Source organism: Choloepus didactylus, chromosome 9, assembly GCF_015220235.1.
Source record: "Choloepus didactylus isolate mChoDid1 chromosome 9, mChoDid1.pri, whole genome shotgun sequence".
Lineage (NCBI taxonomy): Eukaryota > Metazoa > Chordata > Mammalia > Pilosa > Megalonychidae > Choloepus > Choloepus didactylus.
This window is the reverse complement of record NC_051315.1, coordinates 17925772-17943059: the sequence shown is the minus strand read 5'-3', so window position 1 is coordinate 17943059 and position 17288 is coordinate 17925772. Positions and strand designations below refer to the sequence as shown.

The 17288-nt window shown below is 34.9% G+C and overlaps 1 protein-coding gene across 2 annotated transcripts in view; it reads left to right on the top strand.

The window, feature by feature from the left end:
- Window positions 1-17288, top strand: part of DPP10 (dipeptidyl peptidase like 10) — a 689331-nt gene that overhangs the window by 557076 nt on the left and 114967 nt on the right. For both annotated transcript variants that reach the window (XM_037849964.1, XM_037849965.1), the window contains exons 9-11: window positions 5401-5555; window positions 11790-11887; window positions 13975-14098. In XM_037849964.1, the coding sequence (XP_037705892.1) occupies window positions 5401-5555; window positions 11790-11887; window positions 13975-14098 (377 nt within the window). The remainder of the gene's footprint in view (window positions 1-5400; window positions 5556-11789; window positions 11888-13974; window positions 14099-17288) is intronic.

Genomic DNA, 17288 nt, shown 5'->3' with positions numbered 1-17288 from the left:
CAACACATAACATTGCCACTTCTTTTTCTTATTGATTGAAATTTACCTTCTATAAATGTCATAGGAAAAAAAAAAAGAAAAAATAAATGAGAGAAAAGGAGCCACATAAAAGGAATTAGAGAGCTTTATGGCAATTTTTAAGGGCATGTTTCATTCTTTTTTAGGACACAGCCACTCTCTAACTGTGGATATTGTTCTCTACCAAAAATATCATATTGTTAACGGATTGTGAATCTTCAAAAGTCTTAAAAGTGTCAGTATTTAAAGGTTTTTTGTCTCTATTTTGAATATTATTCATCTCCTAAGGAAAGTAAAAGCATATAAAACATAATGCATTTTAAAGGCTTAGTGAAGTTCAGAAGAAAATAAAATTTTCAAAATGAAGGAGAATTTAAAATATAACTCTCATGAAGCATGTCTGAAATTATTTCATATAAATTGGAGTATTTACCATGGCAACTTACTGAAATAAGATATAAAATCAAAATTTTGATCAAGAAAGTAAAAGTAATGGTGACAGTTGCCAAGTTCAAGTCTTTGAAGATGACCATTAAGCATTAATCTAACAACTAGAGAGAAAAAAATGACTGTCATTTCAAATTATTCAGACATATAGAAAAGTGGATCTCATGGGCCTAAATGATTTAAAGAGATATTTTAGAATCTCACATTTTTAAGGGATTCTTCTTTAAATCTCAATCCAATAGTTATTGAGCACCTACATTTGCCAGGCAATGCAATGAGAAATAAGTATTTCTATATTTTGGGTTTTTCCAGCGTAGTGCAGTGAGAAACATGTTAACAACTTATATAAGGAACAGTCAGAATCTTGTTAAATAGAAATACAAAGACAACTGATTGTGATGGAATAGGGGAAATCTAGGATGGCTACATGGAAAAAATGGGACAGTATCCTTATCAACAAGTTACCATATCACTCCTTTTTTCATTAATGAGAACAATGGAAACATCTATTTTCATTTTATTTTTTGCTCTCTCTTGAACATACAAAGTCACATTTATCCATCCATTCACTGATTCAACAAATATTTATTAAACTCCTAATAAGTGCCAGTGAAACTGGATTGTGAAAGATAAGAAAAAAAAAAGATGCAGTCATGGATGTCAAAAGAAGGCAGGGTTATCCACAGTGCTGAGTCTGCAGAGGCCAAGCAAGCTACCATGGATTCACTTCCATATCATCGATGACCTCCATGAAAGCAAATTTAGTTGAATGTTGAACTACATTGTAGTGGATAGGAGTCTAAAAAGGAAATGAGAAGGTTATGAATGTAGACAAATCTTTCAATGAACTTGACTTTGAAATTGAGAAAAGAATGGGGGAAGACGTATGTCCATAAGCCTTGCATAGCATCCTTAGGAAATCCTTTTACTAGGATTAGAAAATAAACTATAAATGGATAAAATCAGTTTGCTTTTCAGAATAGCATGTTAATCTGAACACAATAGTCGTTTATTTGTTGGGTTTCTATAAGTGTTTTTTTGTTGATGTTTTAAGTGTCTGTGATATAAAAAAATGCATGTGTTGGAAACTCCATCTGCTCTGTAGTAAAATATTCTAAATCTGTGTAATAAAAACAATGAAGAGCCAAACCAACTCTGAAATGTAATGGAATGCAATTTATAAAGCTAAATCATTTGTAAATAATATAATATAATTAACACAGGAAGTTTCTTTGCATGAAAACAAGTCCCCAATAGTTGCACTTAAATAACGAGGTTTGTGTCTCTTCTAAGGTAACTCTTAAGCAAATGCATATTAAAGATCCTTAGAGTTATCTCCTTTTCAATCCAGGTAGCTTTATTTTTCCATCTGAGTGTGCATAACTCTTGGAATGTATTATTTTGATATCTTAGCATTTTTTCAGGGGAAGAAATGTAGGCAAGAAATCACACAAAAATAAATAAAAACTGGATGATAATCTAGTTTTTTGTTGAACAAGGGCTCTCAAATCTGGGCTATGTTTACCCTTGAGAAGTTCTTGTACACACATCTTCAGCACCTTGGAGAGATTCCACATCTTAGAAACAAAAGCAATGACTCCAGCCACCATCATCTCTCTGTAGCTTGAAATCTCATAGGATTTAGCGTTTACACTCATTTGGCACCATACCTGCATTTTTGCTCCCAAGTGTGGCATGTGTATAACTCATGTCTGCTTAGCCAACTTGCAAGTTTCTTATATAAATCAGGGTCTGGGTCACAACTGGAAAAAAAATGTCATGTTGAAAATAGAATAAATCAAGGAGGCTTTATCTAGGAACAGGCCATTTATTACAGGGGGTTGGGGAGGAGGGAGTATCAATGAATTATGCAGTATCCTGTGGCTAGTATTAGTTGATCCGTTATCACTGCAGTGATAAGGGGAGGCAGCAGTTCTCAGAACCTAGAAGGAAGGAATTCTATAGAGTTATCACATTAATGGAAACAGTGAGTTTGGGTTGAGGGAAACAGCCAGATCCCTTATTTCACAGGTTGGGAGACAAGAAAATAAATTCCATGCTCTTATTTCATCCCTTCATCTGATTTGCCTAGACTTTATATAGGCAACACCCAACTAAGTTAGAGAGCATGGATGCATTGTTGATGTAGTGCACACGAGACAGCTTTTTAGGGCAGAAGGAAGCATGGAGAAAAGATTTAGAAGGGCAAATGACATTTATTGTGTACAGGCCACTCCTTTTATTCCTCAGCATCTGCTCTTCTTCTTTGTTCAAAGAGAAAGTTCGTGTCCCTAAAAGAGGGACTCATGAAGTCCAATTTGCTACTGCTTCTTTTCCTCCTACCCTTTTTCTTTTCTCCCTACCTTTTGTCAGCATTTTAATAGACAGATCACTTCTCTGGTAGGTCAAACCAAAGCAAGTCTATTCCTTTGTATCCTTGTGTTTATTAGATAGCTGCATTTTCGGTTTTTCATTGACTAGGACTATTTGGCAGAAGAGTACTTGTGAATTCCCTGAGTTACAAATATATTCCTCGGTGCCTTCCTTTGTATAGCAAAGACTCATTTTCTTCTTGGTAGATGAGAGCAATCATTAGACCCAGCACAGTGACTGCATTTGCTGGGTTTTTGTTTTGTTTTGTTTTGTCTTGTCTTGTTACTACCCTCTCCCCCCACCCTACCCCCAGAAGGATAATGAGCTTAAAATAGCCAGAGGGAGTTTTAGCTTCCAAATCAAAGTAATAACATTGTGACTACATTCCTTATTGCATTTCTCCCTTAGGCAAAAGGACTTTCAACCCACCACACTTCGTATCATGGGACAAAAAGGGAAATTTGTCCAGTTGGTTATTGTTATGAGAGTGAGAGAGGCCACTGCCATGCCCACCCCTTGGTTTGTCAATCTGAGCACCCTAAGGAGCAGGAATACACTGCACCCTGTAGGAAGACACCCAACTTCAAGCTATTTACTCTCTTATCAAGTCATGTGCTTATAACTATTGGGGAACATGACAAGACCAGAGAATTCCATGGCTCTGAGCCCTTTATACTTCTTCTTCTTCTTTTTTTTTTTTGCCACTAAATAGTTCCTGTTTGGAGGTGATTTAGTATGGGTTATCTAGTAGCATAGAAATTATTCTCTACGTCCATGAATAACAGGGCTGACAGTTGGACTGCTGGCAGAAAAGGCAAATCCACACCCAGAATATGCGCCTATCTCTGTGAAGACAAATGATAGCTCTTGTGAATGAAAGGGGCCCCAGGTGATCCACCTGCCACCAGGAAGCCAGCGCATCCTGTTGGAAAAGTGACATATTGAGGGCTCACTGTTATTCATCACCATTGGCATGCTGGCCCCTCAGTCATGGTGGGAGCCAGATTGGTCTTGATGAAAGAAAGTCCCTTTTCCTGAGACTTTGCACAGCTTCTATTCTTGCACCATGGCCACTTCGTTCATGGTCAGTAAATAAAGCATAGGCATGGGCTGAGGAAAGATGCTCACTGGCATGTTTCTGGCAGTAATGTTGTCTGATTATTGAAAGCTTCAGTCTTCAGCGATGGGTGTGCTCTGGTGGACATTGTGTTGGACACTAATGTCTTCACATTTTCACGTTTAACTCTTCTGACAAATCTATCGACTTACCTTTCCCTAAACCTCCTAGCCACTAATTTTCTGATTTCACTCTTCCCATATCCTTGGTCAGCTGGCCATCTATTAGGTACTATGCATGAGTCAGAATGGACCCATGCCAAGATATTTATAATCACCATTATTTTTATATGGTGATTATATTTCCTCCCAACATCTTTCCCCTATAACTGGATTTCATTCTATGTTACACCCATGACAATTGATTAATCATGATGCCTTGCTGTGGATTTTCTATGCCCTAATCCCACCCTCCCCTCAAATTGATTATTATAAATTCATAGATATTGCCAACCTAATCCCAGAATCTAATTTTATGGTGGTCTATCCTGAGTCTTCTGATGATATTAACTTCTGTATCAGTCAAGGTCCCTAAAGGAAAGAGTTGGCCCTTTCAGCATAGATACTTTAAGGAAGATTTATTTATGAAGGGATCATTTACAAAGGTGAAGGTGTAGGGGAACCAGAAAGGAAAGTGCTGTAATGTAGACTGGTAGCAGCCAAGCTATTCCCACTCCTAAGGCCATGCAGCTGAGCCATTACCTGACACAGAGGGAGATAATTGTGTGCAGGAGGTGGCACTGACAAAAGTAGTGACATAATTCAGAGCACACAGCCAGCCTGCAGTGACTTTGCAGGAGGGAGCCAGGAGGATGAAGACCCTGACTTTACTCTCCTCCCTTTAGTTCCTTGCCAAAGTACCATAAAAGGGGCAAATGCAACTGGAGGCCAGAGAGTTCTGGGGCCTTGTTGACGTAGTTCATACAAGTTAACTTCCTGGGGCCAGTAAACAAGCATAGAAATTAGATATTGAATCTGGGGTAATATGGAAGGTATCCAGTATATTCCTCATTCTGTGTCCATAGAGCCTAATATAGTTTAATTAATCCAATGGGTCCTCAACTTTTTTGATGATGAAAGAATAGAGATATGTTTAAATGCAAACATGAATGAATGGTAGCATGAATATAGTTTTATGCCATATATCACTCTTCAATCACTGTTCTCCTTCATTCTATTCTAATATTGCTTTCATGTGCTCTGCTTGCTTTTCTGACAATAGTTGAAATCCTGACTTCACTGCTTCATTCTTTACTCCCTCTACATCTGCTTTTCCTGGAACAAAGGGTGGTAACTTGGAAATAGAGAATTCTCATTAAAGTTGAAAAAATCCAACATACCACCTAGAAAACATATATGTACAACAGAGATTTCAAGGACAGATGTTTGTGGGTCACTGAGCCCACATCTCTACAGTTCATTTCAAATAACACTCATTTATTCTAGAGGAAGTTCTGCATTCTCACATCGCCCACTGGTGGTCACCAGATGGAGAAAGGCTTGCATTCCTGATGATAAATGATTCCTTGGTGCCTAATATGGTTATCCCTCGGTTTACTGGAGCACTGTATCCCAAAGGAAAGCAGTATCCATATCCTAAGGTAAGTAATGTGGAAGTGCTGCTTTGTTCCCTGTCTCTGCACCATTGAGTTGATTGATAGTGTTCTTAGTTCATGAACAAGTTGTCTTTGGAGAAAAAAGAAAAGTTCTACTTACTTGTTAGTAGATTCATCATTTTAGAGCATGAAGACGTCTGCGTACAGTACTTGACTGGAGCTGATAAAGATACTTTGGGGGGGTGTCAGACTTTTCACTGCATTTCTTTACTGCTAAAGTTGTTTTTCTTGCATTTCCTCACTCTCCCAGTTAAAAAGAGGATGAAAAGAGATAGTTGGTGGCACTGATGACAAGTCAAAAATTCCCAAGGTATAGTCTATGAGTTGTTAATATGTGCTAGAAGGAACAAAAAATACCATGGTCAAATAAGTTAAATCTTCTTAGTTTTATAAAAACTAGCTTCTTTCAGATGATTTCTTAGAGCACTTAATACACTGTACGTTAATGTGTATTATGAATCACCAATAAAGAATACGTTAAGCAAAGAATCTTCAGTAAAGCATAGCTAAGCATAAAAAATAATTATTTGTATTAGCATTAGCATTAATATTAGTATTAGTTTCATTTTGGCAGAGTGTACTCTGGAAAACACTTTGTAAGATGCTAGGATAGAGTCATGGGTGGAGGTCAAAAGGATAGATGGAATTGTTTTATTGCATGAGGTGAATACAGAAATCCTGGCCAGATAAGATGAATATTTCAAGTATTAGGTGTGCCTTCTTGGAGATTGTTTCAAAAATATCTGTAGTGTACTAGTTTATCTATTGTATGCCATGTTTATTTACTCAATGCTCTTTTTTTTTTTTCTTTATTTCCTCCAAGTTTCTAACAAAGAGAAAGATTTAAGTGTGAGGCCCCTCAAGGCGTTAATCACATAAACATATTTTATAGAAAACATTTTAAATTCAATTTTACACAGTTCAGCTCTGATTTAGGTGAGAGATGATTGCCAATTTCATTTCAAAGCCATTTTTAAAACATTCCTTCAGTGAGTTGTACTTTAAATTTCCCAAGCACAATGAGTTTTATACTTTTCAATTTATGGATTACATTAGCTGGGCAAAGTATCCGACAAATAACTCATCCTGGGCCTGCAGTGAAGGCATGGTAGTGATGTGGTAGGGTGGGGTCATTTGTACCCTTTTCTATCTACTATCATCCACGAGACTCAAATTATCTAAGTTAAAGAAATTTTTAAAAAGCTTGCCTGTGGAAAGTCAGGAAGAAAATTAGTATTCCTCAATGAGCTGTTCTCAACTGCTTTTCTTTCTCCCCACCTCGGTTTCCTTCCCTAGGTTTATACACCATTTCCACACTTTGTATTCATGGATGATTGGCACTTCCCTACCCTGATCCTCTTTCTTTTTGACTGCTCAGCACTTAACCCAACACCAGAACTTCCTGTTCTCATGTCTCTGAGTGAAGATTTCAAATCCTCTAACACCTACTATGGTAAACACCACCCTTGTAGTATTCAGTGACTCACTTAAAACTAAGGAAGACAGCAGGACTGAGAGGAGTCTGTTTCCACGATTTTGAAACGTTATTTTTAGGGTCTGCTCTGAACATAGGTTAGAAGGCATATATACTCAGTGCTCTTGGGAAGAACTCATTTTGACATACTATCAAAATAGTCGTATTGAACAAGAGATTTTTATTATACTCCAAAAACGTATTATGACTTCTTATAGATTTAGCCAATTAGCTTTTTTTGTTGGTAACATTATGTGCCTGTACAGCATAACAGTATCTTTTCAAAAACTAAATGACTTCTCCAATATAGTAATTCTCACATCATTTAATTTACTTATGATAATGAACATTCACCTGATTCACCAATTTCAGTTGAAATTGGAGAACTAGTGGCATACTGTGAAAGGCATTTTGCAACTTATTAAGAAATATCAATAGGCAAAATTTCACATATAGCAGTTCAATTTTGTATATTGCACAAAGAGGATAAAATAGGCCCCAAAGAAGCCCCTAGGAAGGAAGGGGCAGCTTGTTGGAACTCATTTCCCCAGGGGAGTGGGGAGTTTGATTCACAAGAGCCATATTTGACAGCTGCAATTTCAAGCAGCCTTCTCAGCTAAGGCCTCACGGTGTCCAACCTTGGACACCCCTCGGCCTCATAATTTTAGCAATACTGAGACAAACAAATGAGCAAATAGAAACACCTGAGAAAGTTGAAATTTGTCAGCAGGAATTCAGAAGATAATGGCTTGACAAACCAAAACAGTGTTGTTTATTGCTTAATTATTTAATATTTAATTTATTATTTACTATTATTTAACAGTCAAGATAGCCATAGAAATAATATTCTTTGTTTATTAATTCTGGAAATAACGTGTGCTCATAGTATGAATTATATTTTCAAAAAGACTTTTCATTTTTTTTTGTTTTATTTCCCCTCATTTGGTCCTCATCGCATTTGCCCATACAGATGGGCAAACTGAGGTCCTACAAGACTACATGCTTTTATCGAAGTCACAGAAGTTATATAAAGAGAGGGAAATGACCCAAATTTATTGATTCCATCCCATTTTATTAAGCTATTAAGCAACCCAGAAGAGGTCGCTGGAATCTAAACATCTCGTCAACTTCAACAAATATTTGTGGAGCTCTGTTGACTCCATTCATGGCTGATTACTTGGCTATATATGAGTAACTCTCTTAGGCAGCTTCACACCTGCAATTTATATATAGAGCTATAAAATTTGAGCATACATGATGAAGGCTCTGACTGTAATGACTACCATGAGGAGTATAGAAGATAAAAAGGAGAAAGCTGTTCTAGAGACCAAATCCAAGAGGAAGAACCCCCAGTCCTCATTTTTTGTCAGTAGGAATAACTGCTTGGGTATTTAAGGCAGTAAGACCCAAAGAAGATTGGTCTTGTGCTATTAAGGTCCTGGTTTTCACAATAAACTGTCAGTATTGTTTTGGGTATTTACTTGCATTTTCAAAGCCTTGTTATGTTCCACTCTGGAAAAAAATGTTAATTTTTCTAGTAACAAATGTATAGTTTTGACTTGCTCTTATGTAAGCCATAAACTTTCAAAAACAGACATTTTAGAAGTTGAAGTAATGCTTCGAGTTCCTACTAAACTGTGCTTCAAATTAAACCAGAGTAAAATGAGTGCGGCAAACATCCAGTGTAGTCAGATTTACTAATGAAATACTTACACTAAACAAATATATTTGGATTTTACTTAATTCAGCATGATTCAGAACTCATAAAATACCCTATCATTAGCAATTCAGCACAAAAGAGATGTACAGTTCTATCTCAGTAACCTCAGGTTAATCTTCTTAATTAAAGCATTATCTCTTTTAATGACAATTTAGTTGCCAGTAAAATAAGGTTAATTATTATTGAGGCTTGTGTTTCAGAATCATAGAGGAAGGAATTCTGTGTATTTGCAGTCTTTGTGGCAAATGTGACTGTAAAAAGCAAATAAATGAACTCTTCAATTTGCAAAGTATTCAAACAATTTAAATATTAAAAGGTACAAATGAACCTGCATGTGCACTTAATTTCAAAACTCCATGAAAAGAAAAAAATCTAATTGTCTATTAAGAGAATGAGCTTACAGAATGCTAAACAGCTGAATTTTGGAGACAGCCTGATGTTTGGTTGAGTTATTCACTTTTCATCTAAAAACTGGACCCATGTGTACACAATTTTAATTTGTGTTCGTGTAGAATCTAATTGGGATATTAGTGACAGGTATAAGCTTACAGTGCTACTGACAAGAAAATAAATGCCATAAAGATATGGTAATAACCAATTAGGCCTTTTGACAAAGTATATTGTGTAATTATGCATCATTGATAAGAGTCACAAAAAGATCAAATTGAATTTAAGTTGCCTTTTTCTTTAATCAGTGTAATGAATGATAAAAATAAGTGCATCTTATCACTGACTAGAAAAGGAGAGTTAGTATTTTAATAATATATTTATTCATTATTCTATGCTATTCTAGGCACTTTATGTAAACCATCTTTTTTCTTTTTTTTTTTTTTTTTAAACAATGAGATATTTTTAACTTCAGAAAGGAAACCTTCTTTGGCTCAAAACTTCTGACCTGAGACCTATTCCCAAGACGTCTTTGTCTCATCTTAGATAATCAAATAAAAATAGTGGTTGAAGATCTTTAGCAGCCTGCCCAAGGTCACATCATAAGTAAAGAATAGAACCAAAATTTGAACCTAAATCTCTGACTGACAGAGAAAGCTAAACGAGTTTTCAAAATGTGGTCCCTGCACCAAAAGCCTGGGAACTTGTTAGAAATGCAAATCCTCATGTCGCATCCAGAAGTCAGAAACCCAGCAACCTGTGGTTTAACAAGCCCTGCAAACCTTCCAGGTGATTCTGATGCAGACTAAAGTTAGACAACCATTGAGCTGAAATCATACATACATACATACATGCATACATCTATATGTATATATGTATGTGTATATATGTGTGTACATATATGGATGTGTATATAAACACACACAATGTTTTATCAAAATTTGCATACTAATTTCCTGAGAATCTTGTGAAAACTCCTACTATATTTTGGGGCCCTGGTGATGCTGAGGCTGCTGGACCTCACATATAGACACCCTGCTAGATACTAAAGACTAAATACTAAAAACATAGGTGATGTGATAGGGAAACTACCTTAGTGTGGCAAAGCTTAAATTCCTCAAGACAAATGGGTCCAAGCACTTGGGGTTACACAGCAATAAAAGGCTTCACAAAGATTTAGACAACAGCCTACACCGTGAGGAAAGCTCATAGCTCATCTTTAGGAAGCCCTTTACCCCATGCACCATTTCTAGGCTCTGTCTTAATAGTAATTGCATTTCGCTAGATTAAAGCTTTTTCAGACTCCCTTCTTGGGCTCAAAACTTCTGATGTGTGTGACCCACTCCCATAGAAACACTAGTCTCTTTTTATAACAGGACTGCTAATAAAATCCGTGACTGATCACTGATGAATATGCTGCTTCTGGCTCTGATTGGGCTTTGGGATTTGCCAATGCCAGTTCCCTGGATGTAGATCTTTTTTGCCATCTTTAAATCATATTTATCATTTTCTTTAGATTTTTGTGAGGTCTTTTAATTCAACTCATTTTTATTTTCCTCCTATTCTGCATATCTCAGTCAGTCTTCTCTTTGGTGAATTGTTCAGAAAAACATTGAGCCACAAGTAATCAAGTGATTTGGTAAATCAGGTATTCATAAGCACATTCATTCATTCTTTCAGAAAATAACTTATAAATATTTGGAAACGGCTTAGAGGTATGTTAATGAAAGTTTTAGTCCCTGCCCTCTAACAGCTCAGAGTGTATTTAGGAAGACTTTGGAGGCCGTTGCCTGGAAATGAACTGAAGAAAAACTACAATATTACCATTAAGAGCCTTCTGGGTTTATATAATAGCTCCATCAATTACTAGGTATTTCACCTCCCATGATTTGCTTAACTTCTCCATTTTCATCTGCAAAATGGCCATAACTGTATCTTAGAACTGTAGTAGGGACATTAATGAGATTATTCATGTAATGCCTTTAATTCATACTATGAATTAGTTATTATTTAATGCAATTTTGATTTCACTGAGCTCAAATACACGTTCTTAGCAGTCTTTCTACTCTTTAAGCCAGGTCCTCAGTTAGTACAGTCTGCTCCATGCCCCACCTCCCATGGGTCACCTATACAAATGTGTCACCCCAGCTAATAATGATCATTCAAGTTTAAAAGAGAACTCAGGGAGATTAATGCTATGGAATAAATTAGGTATTGTGGAATTTCAAGCATTTGGTACCTGGATTGGATATTTTTTGTATCTTTTTAACTTCTTCCTTTTTTAATTATCCAAGCATTTCATATACCACAATGTGAGTAGCTGCTATTTACTCCTTGTGTTTTAAAGCTAGCCCTTCTTGTGCCATTCTGGAGAAAGAACACAGTAGCACTGCCTAATGAATAAAGTCATCATGATTTTCTATCACCTTTGATTGTCTTTGACTAGAATGCCTGAAAAATGGCATTCTGCAAAAAACAACAGAAAGCAATCAAGTTGTTGAATTTAAAATCATTTCTACTTTGGAGAAATTAAACTTTTTTCTCTAACATAAATAAAAGACTCAAAATGCAATCCGTTTATTTCTCAAAATATTCAAATGCTTGATGTATTTGCATTACAACTTTCATCTTCTCAAAGGCAGGTCAAATGAACCCAACAATAAAATTATATGTTGTAAACCTATATGGACCAACTCATACTTTGGAACTCATGCCGCCAGACAGCTTTAAATCAAGGTATGCCATTTCAATTTCACTTTTACAGGGAAATAGATGTTTTCATTCTAATTATCATTTCATTGCAATTTAGAGAGAGAAGTGTTCAGCTCAACAAATCCACTTGAAAATAGAGCTGACGTTGCCTCCATTAGTTCAGAAATGAAGTCATTCTGGGTCTCTGGCAGTTCCCATAAAGTTCAAAGTTTCACAATGATTAGCAGCACCACAAAATGACTCAAGATACTGGTAAGGAGAATTGGTCCTTTTGCAAGAGATGGGACAGTGCAATGGGACAAGAGTAACTTTCTACTGAATTTTCTTCGTGAAAAGCATCTCTCCATTTTTAAAATGATGCTCTTTAAAAGAGTACTCACCCCAAATTTTGTGGCGTTTTTCCAACTTTCCCCCCACAGCTTGCTGAGCATTCCTCTCCATACAGAGAAATTTAGTGAGATTTTGTTGAATATCCTACATAAGAAGGCTTCTTATTTAAGAACTTTGAGTGGGGAGTACATATGCAATAAATGCAAGGTGATCAGTTCAAATAGAATTTCTACTCAAATGTTTCATTGCCATATTTAGCAAAATTTCATCACGTTTGGAGATTTTCACAGGTAGTACAAGTTGCAGTGTGTCGGAATATTTTCTATTTGAAATATAATAGCTATATTTTCTGTTTTTTAATATTCACATTGCCAAATATGATAATGTATGTGTAATAAACATGTTTAACAAAACATAAGTGAGCAAGACATTGTTTTTCATAATCTCAAGACTTATTGATTTGGCCAAAGATTATGCATAAATCAGCTGCATATTTTATTCACAGTCACCATATTAACTCCATTTAGGGCACTTCATGTGAAGAGTTCAATGAACTTCTAGATAATTTTCAAGTGCGGCTCAGCTGGTTGTGAAATCTATCAGATGTCTTAGAGAAATTGTTGAAGAAAATACGGCAGACTTCACTAGATGACAAGTTATGCTTGTCCTTTTACTGACATCTTCAGTTTGATGGGCTAACAGGTTTTCTGGAGAAAGCTATAGCTACTCAGCAGTGTTAGAAATGTAATGTTCATGTAGCTGGGTATCTTACCCAGATATGTCTAAGTACAAGTGATTTTGAATTTATTTCATAAGATTTTTCTGCTGTAGGTCACAGAAAAACTGGGCTGATCAGTTTTAAAATAATACTCACTGATGGTACTTTTCAAGTCATTTCTAAAGTATCTGAACCAATCTGAAACTGGGACATGTTTATAGGAGAGTTATCTGTATTACCTTTTTAGCAAAAAATTGAATATTTATTGGTTGCATTTTCTCAGTTGTCAGTTGGGGATTTTGTGATATATTATGTAAATTTGCAAACCGAATGTACATTGTGCCATAAAGGAAAAAATAAAACCTTTTTCTGATCTACAACCACCATTAAGACATCATAGGACTCACTAATGAGCAGTGCACTTCCCTCCTTGTTTTAAACTGTAATAAGAAACTGACTACAATATGGTGAAAATATGATCAAAAGAAAATAGGGATTGGTCCTTGGTCTGACAAAATCAAAACACAGAATTTACAGCTCTCTAGCAAAAGTCCCCATGGACAATGTGAAATGACATAGAGGTGATGCATAAAAAATTATTTTTAATTGAAGAATGACCTTTGAATTGGTTATTGATTATATTTTTAAACGTAAAATATAGCTTAGAAAATGTATACCTATCTTGGAAATATATTACTATTAATAAACAGAAAAATTACCAATTATTCATAAATGTCTATCATCCTGATTTTTATTTTGCAAGAATTTCTTTTCTGGGAAAAAGAATACACTAACAAATGTATTCTTAAACTTTCTGCTGTGTGTATATGTATCTATATATATATATACAGGTGTATCCTACATATACCCATACATTTATGTATTTATTTATATACATGTGAATGCTTAGAAGATCAGATAAGTGTATATGTAGATAAACAGAAATTAATATGATTCGGGAACCCTTATAGTGTTCCAGTTATTCATGCATATAAATAACGAAGGTTTACTGATATATAATCTCTGACTCTAAACCTAAATGCTACTTTTGTTTCCAAACTAGAGAATATTATATCACTATGGTTAAATGGGTAAGCAATACCAAGACGGTGGTAAGATGGTTAAACCGACCTCAGAATATCTCTATTCTCACAGTCTGTGAGACCACGACTGGCGCTTGTAGCAGAGTGAGTATAATTTATTCTTCTTCCATGCAAATGATGTAGTTTGTGTTACTTTCTAAGAGAAATATGATATCCTGCGGTACAAAGTCTTCAATATTTAACATCTGAAAGTAGTAAAACAATAATAAAAAAATGGTACGATTGGGAGTGTATACTTTAACCCATAAAGTTTCCAAACTTTGAAGTGAGGCATAGAAATGAGAAGCAGAAGAGATAAACTGAACTTTTAAAAAAATAAATGAATACATATGCAGCATAAAGGGTTGTCCAAACCATTTTAGTTTCATTATCAAATCTGGACCTTCTCTGTAGGGTTTGACTTTGATTAAATGAGAAAATGGGATGTTTCTTTCCTATCTGTTTTAAAAGACATTCCACAAATTTATATTTTTTCTCTATAGCTCAGATTAATTTTATGAAATAACAATAGCTTTATCCTTAAATTAATTAAGAATAGTCAAAAGTAAAAGTTGATTACTGAATCACTGTGTTTGGAAGCAGGTGGTATTTCAATTGCTAAAGTAAATTTTTATAAACTTCTCAATTTCTGTAGTTGTCATTTTTAAAGGTGCTTGGTAGAGTAATGGTACAATCAGTTTAAATTTTATATTATTTACCTACTAATTGGATAAATCTAAAAGACTGTGGAGTCTAAGGGATTCTCAGATTATTTAACAACTGCGTTTTCAAGCTTCTGCCTCTGGCCAAGATAGAATAAATGTTGCCAGACTAGCCCGTTCACAATAAAAAGCTATAAAACTGTACAAAATATATAAAACAACTATTTTTAGACAGTGTTTCATATATAGATTTATATATAACCTATTAGATAGGAAGGCTAGGCCCGTAGATTCCAAAATAAAGGAAATGTGAAAGGAGAGCCTTGTTACGGCTTTCTGTTGGCAAAACTTTTGAGACCACAGTGCAAGGATATGGAGCCCAAGAAAAGGACGTAATTCTCAATGATCCAAATAGGATGGGAGAATCAGAGTATGGGGCTCTGGTGTTGGCTGGAATTTGCAGGGTAGGTACTGGTGAAGGTAGAGTTATGTTTAAAAAAACAAACAAACAAACTGAAATCTCCAGCAATCCATGCAGTGGTTATTTTAATCTTTGATTGTGCATGTGCAGTACATAACTTCACATTGCCTCAGAGAAAACAGCTATTAAAGATCTGTGAGCCAAACGGTGCCTTTAAGTTGCACAGTGCTGAAAGACATGGTAATCCTGACCATGCAAAGTGGAGAGATCTCATTGAAAACCCTGGACATTCAACTGAGGGCCCAAAAAGAAAATGCACTAAGAGTAGGACTACTCTCAACTCTATTTTATAAACATTTAAATCCACCTTGAAGAGATCCAGTTGTTCTGCCTGTATTAACTGCCCGCCAGAAGAAAATTTGCCATTCTTAAAGGAAAAATTATAATAACGAAAACTTGCCTCTTAACAATGTTAACTTTATAATGTCAGTCACACAATGAAAACATGCTACATATGTAGAGAAGCAGAAATTATAACCCACCCAATATCACTAAAAAGGAATAGATAAGGGCAGAACTACAAAGGCCAGAGATCTTGGAATTAGCAGACAAGGACTTTTTTAAAAGCTATTAGAAATATATTTAATAATTTAAAGTAAAGAATGACCATAATAAGTAATCAGATGATAAATTTTAATACAGAAATAGAAACCATAAAAATAGAACAATGGAAATTCCAGATCAGACCTGAAAGCATAACAATATCTGAAATGAAAAACTCACTGGATGGACTTGAAACAGATTGGACTCTACTGAGGTAAAGATTAGTGAAGTTGCTGTCAGGGAGATGGAAGCAATCCAAACTGAAGCCCTGCTAAAAAATGAACAAAGTCTTAGTAAACTTTAAGGACAATACAAACTGGTACAATATATGTGAATGTCTAAGTGCAGAGGGCAAGGTTTGAGATATTGGGATAGGGAAAAATTAAAGAATAATGACTTAAAATTTCCTAAATTTGATTTAAAAATATTAACTCACATATCCAAGAAGCTAAGCAAAACCCTAACAGGATAAAGACAAATAAATAAACATGTAGGCAGATCATTTTAAAACTATTACCAACCAAAAGTTAAGAGAAAAATCTGAAAGGCTGAGACAAAAACACATTACATATAGGGGGAAAAGGATGAGAATGACTGTCCATGTCTCACTTAAACAATGGAAATCATAAAGCATGAAATGGCATTTTTAAAAGGACTGGAAGGAAAATAATGTCAACCTGAAATTCTATGTTCTGTAAAAATGTCTTTCAGAAATGAGGACAAAGAAGGATGTTTTCAGATAAACAAGAGCTGAGAGAGAATTCACGTATATATACAAGTAGAATATAGGTAAAACTGTACTACAAGTAACATCAAATGAAGTTCTTCGGCCTGAAGGAAAATGACATTGGATGGAACTTGAAATCCAAATAAAATGAGAAAGGGTGCCACAAATGTTAAACATGAAGGTTAATATAAAGTACTTAAAGCAAATAAAAGGTATATACTATCGGGTTTATAATAAAAAACATGTTATAATAAAAAGTATGATAACGTTAAAACAAATAATAAGAGGGGAACTATAGAAGTGAACAGTTGTAAGTGGTATATGTGAAGTAATATAACATTAACTCAGTAATACGTTAAGGATGTATCTTCCAATTGAAAGCAACAGTAACATGCTCAAGTAAGAGGAAGAGTTGTCAAACTTTATATAAAGGCAAGACTTACACAATGTTTTTTTTTTTTTTAAATGCTCAGAAGAAAACACAGGTTAAAAGGAAAATGATGGAAACCAAAATATCATGTAAACACAATCATATGAAAGCTATGGTGGCTATATTAGTATCAAAATACACTTTAACACAAGGAATAAGACCATAAATTAATAGGATCATTTTTTAATGATATACACAATTGATTAGGAAGATAGATCAATTACAAATATTTATGCACCTAATAACAGAGCTTCAAAATACATAAGTAAAATACATATGCAAAACTGACAAAACTAAAGATTAAATAGAAACATATACTTAAAGTTTTTAGAACTTATTTCTATATATTTGATAGAACAAATAGACCAAAAAAATCAGTAACAATACCAAATATCTTTCAAGACTATCAGCAACTTAACCAGATTCAGATTTAGAGAACATTTCATCCAACA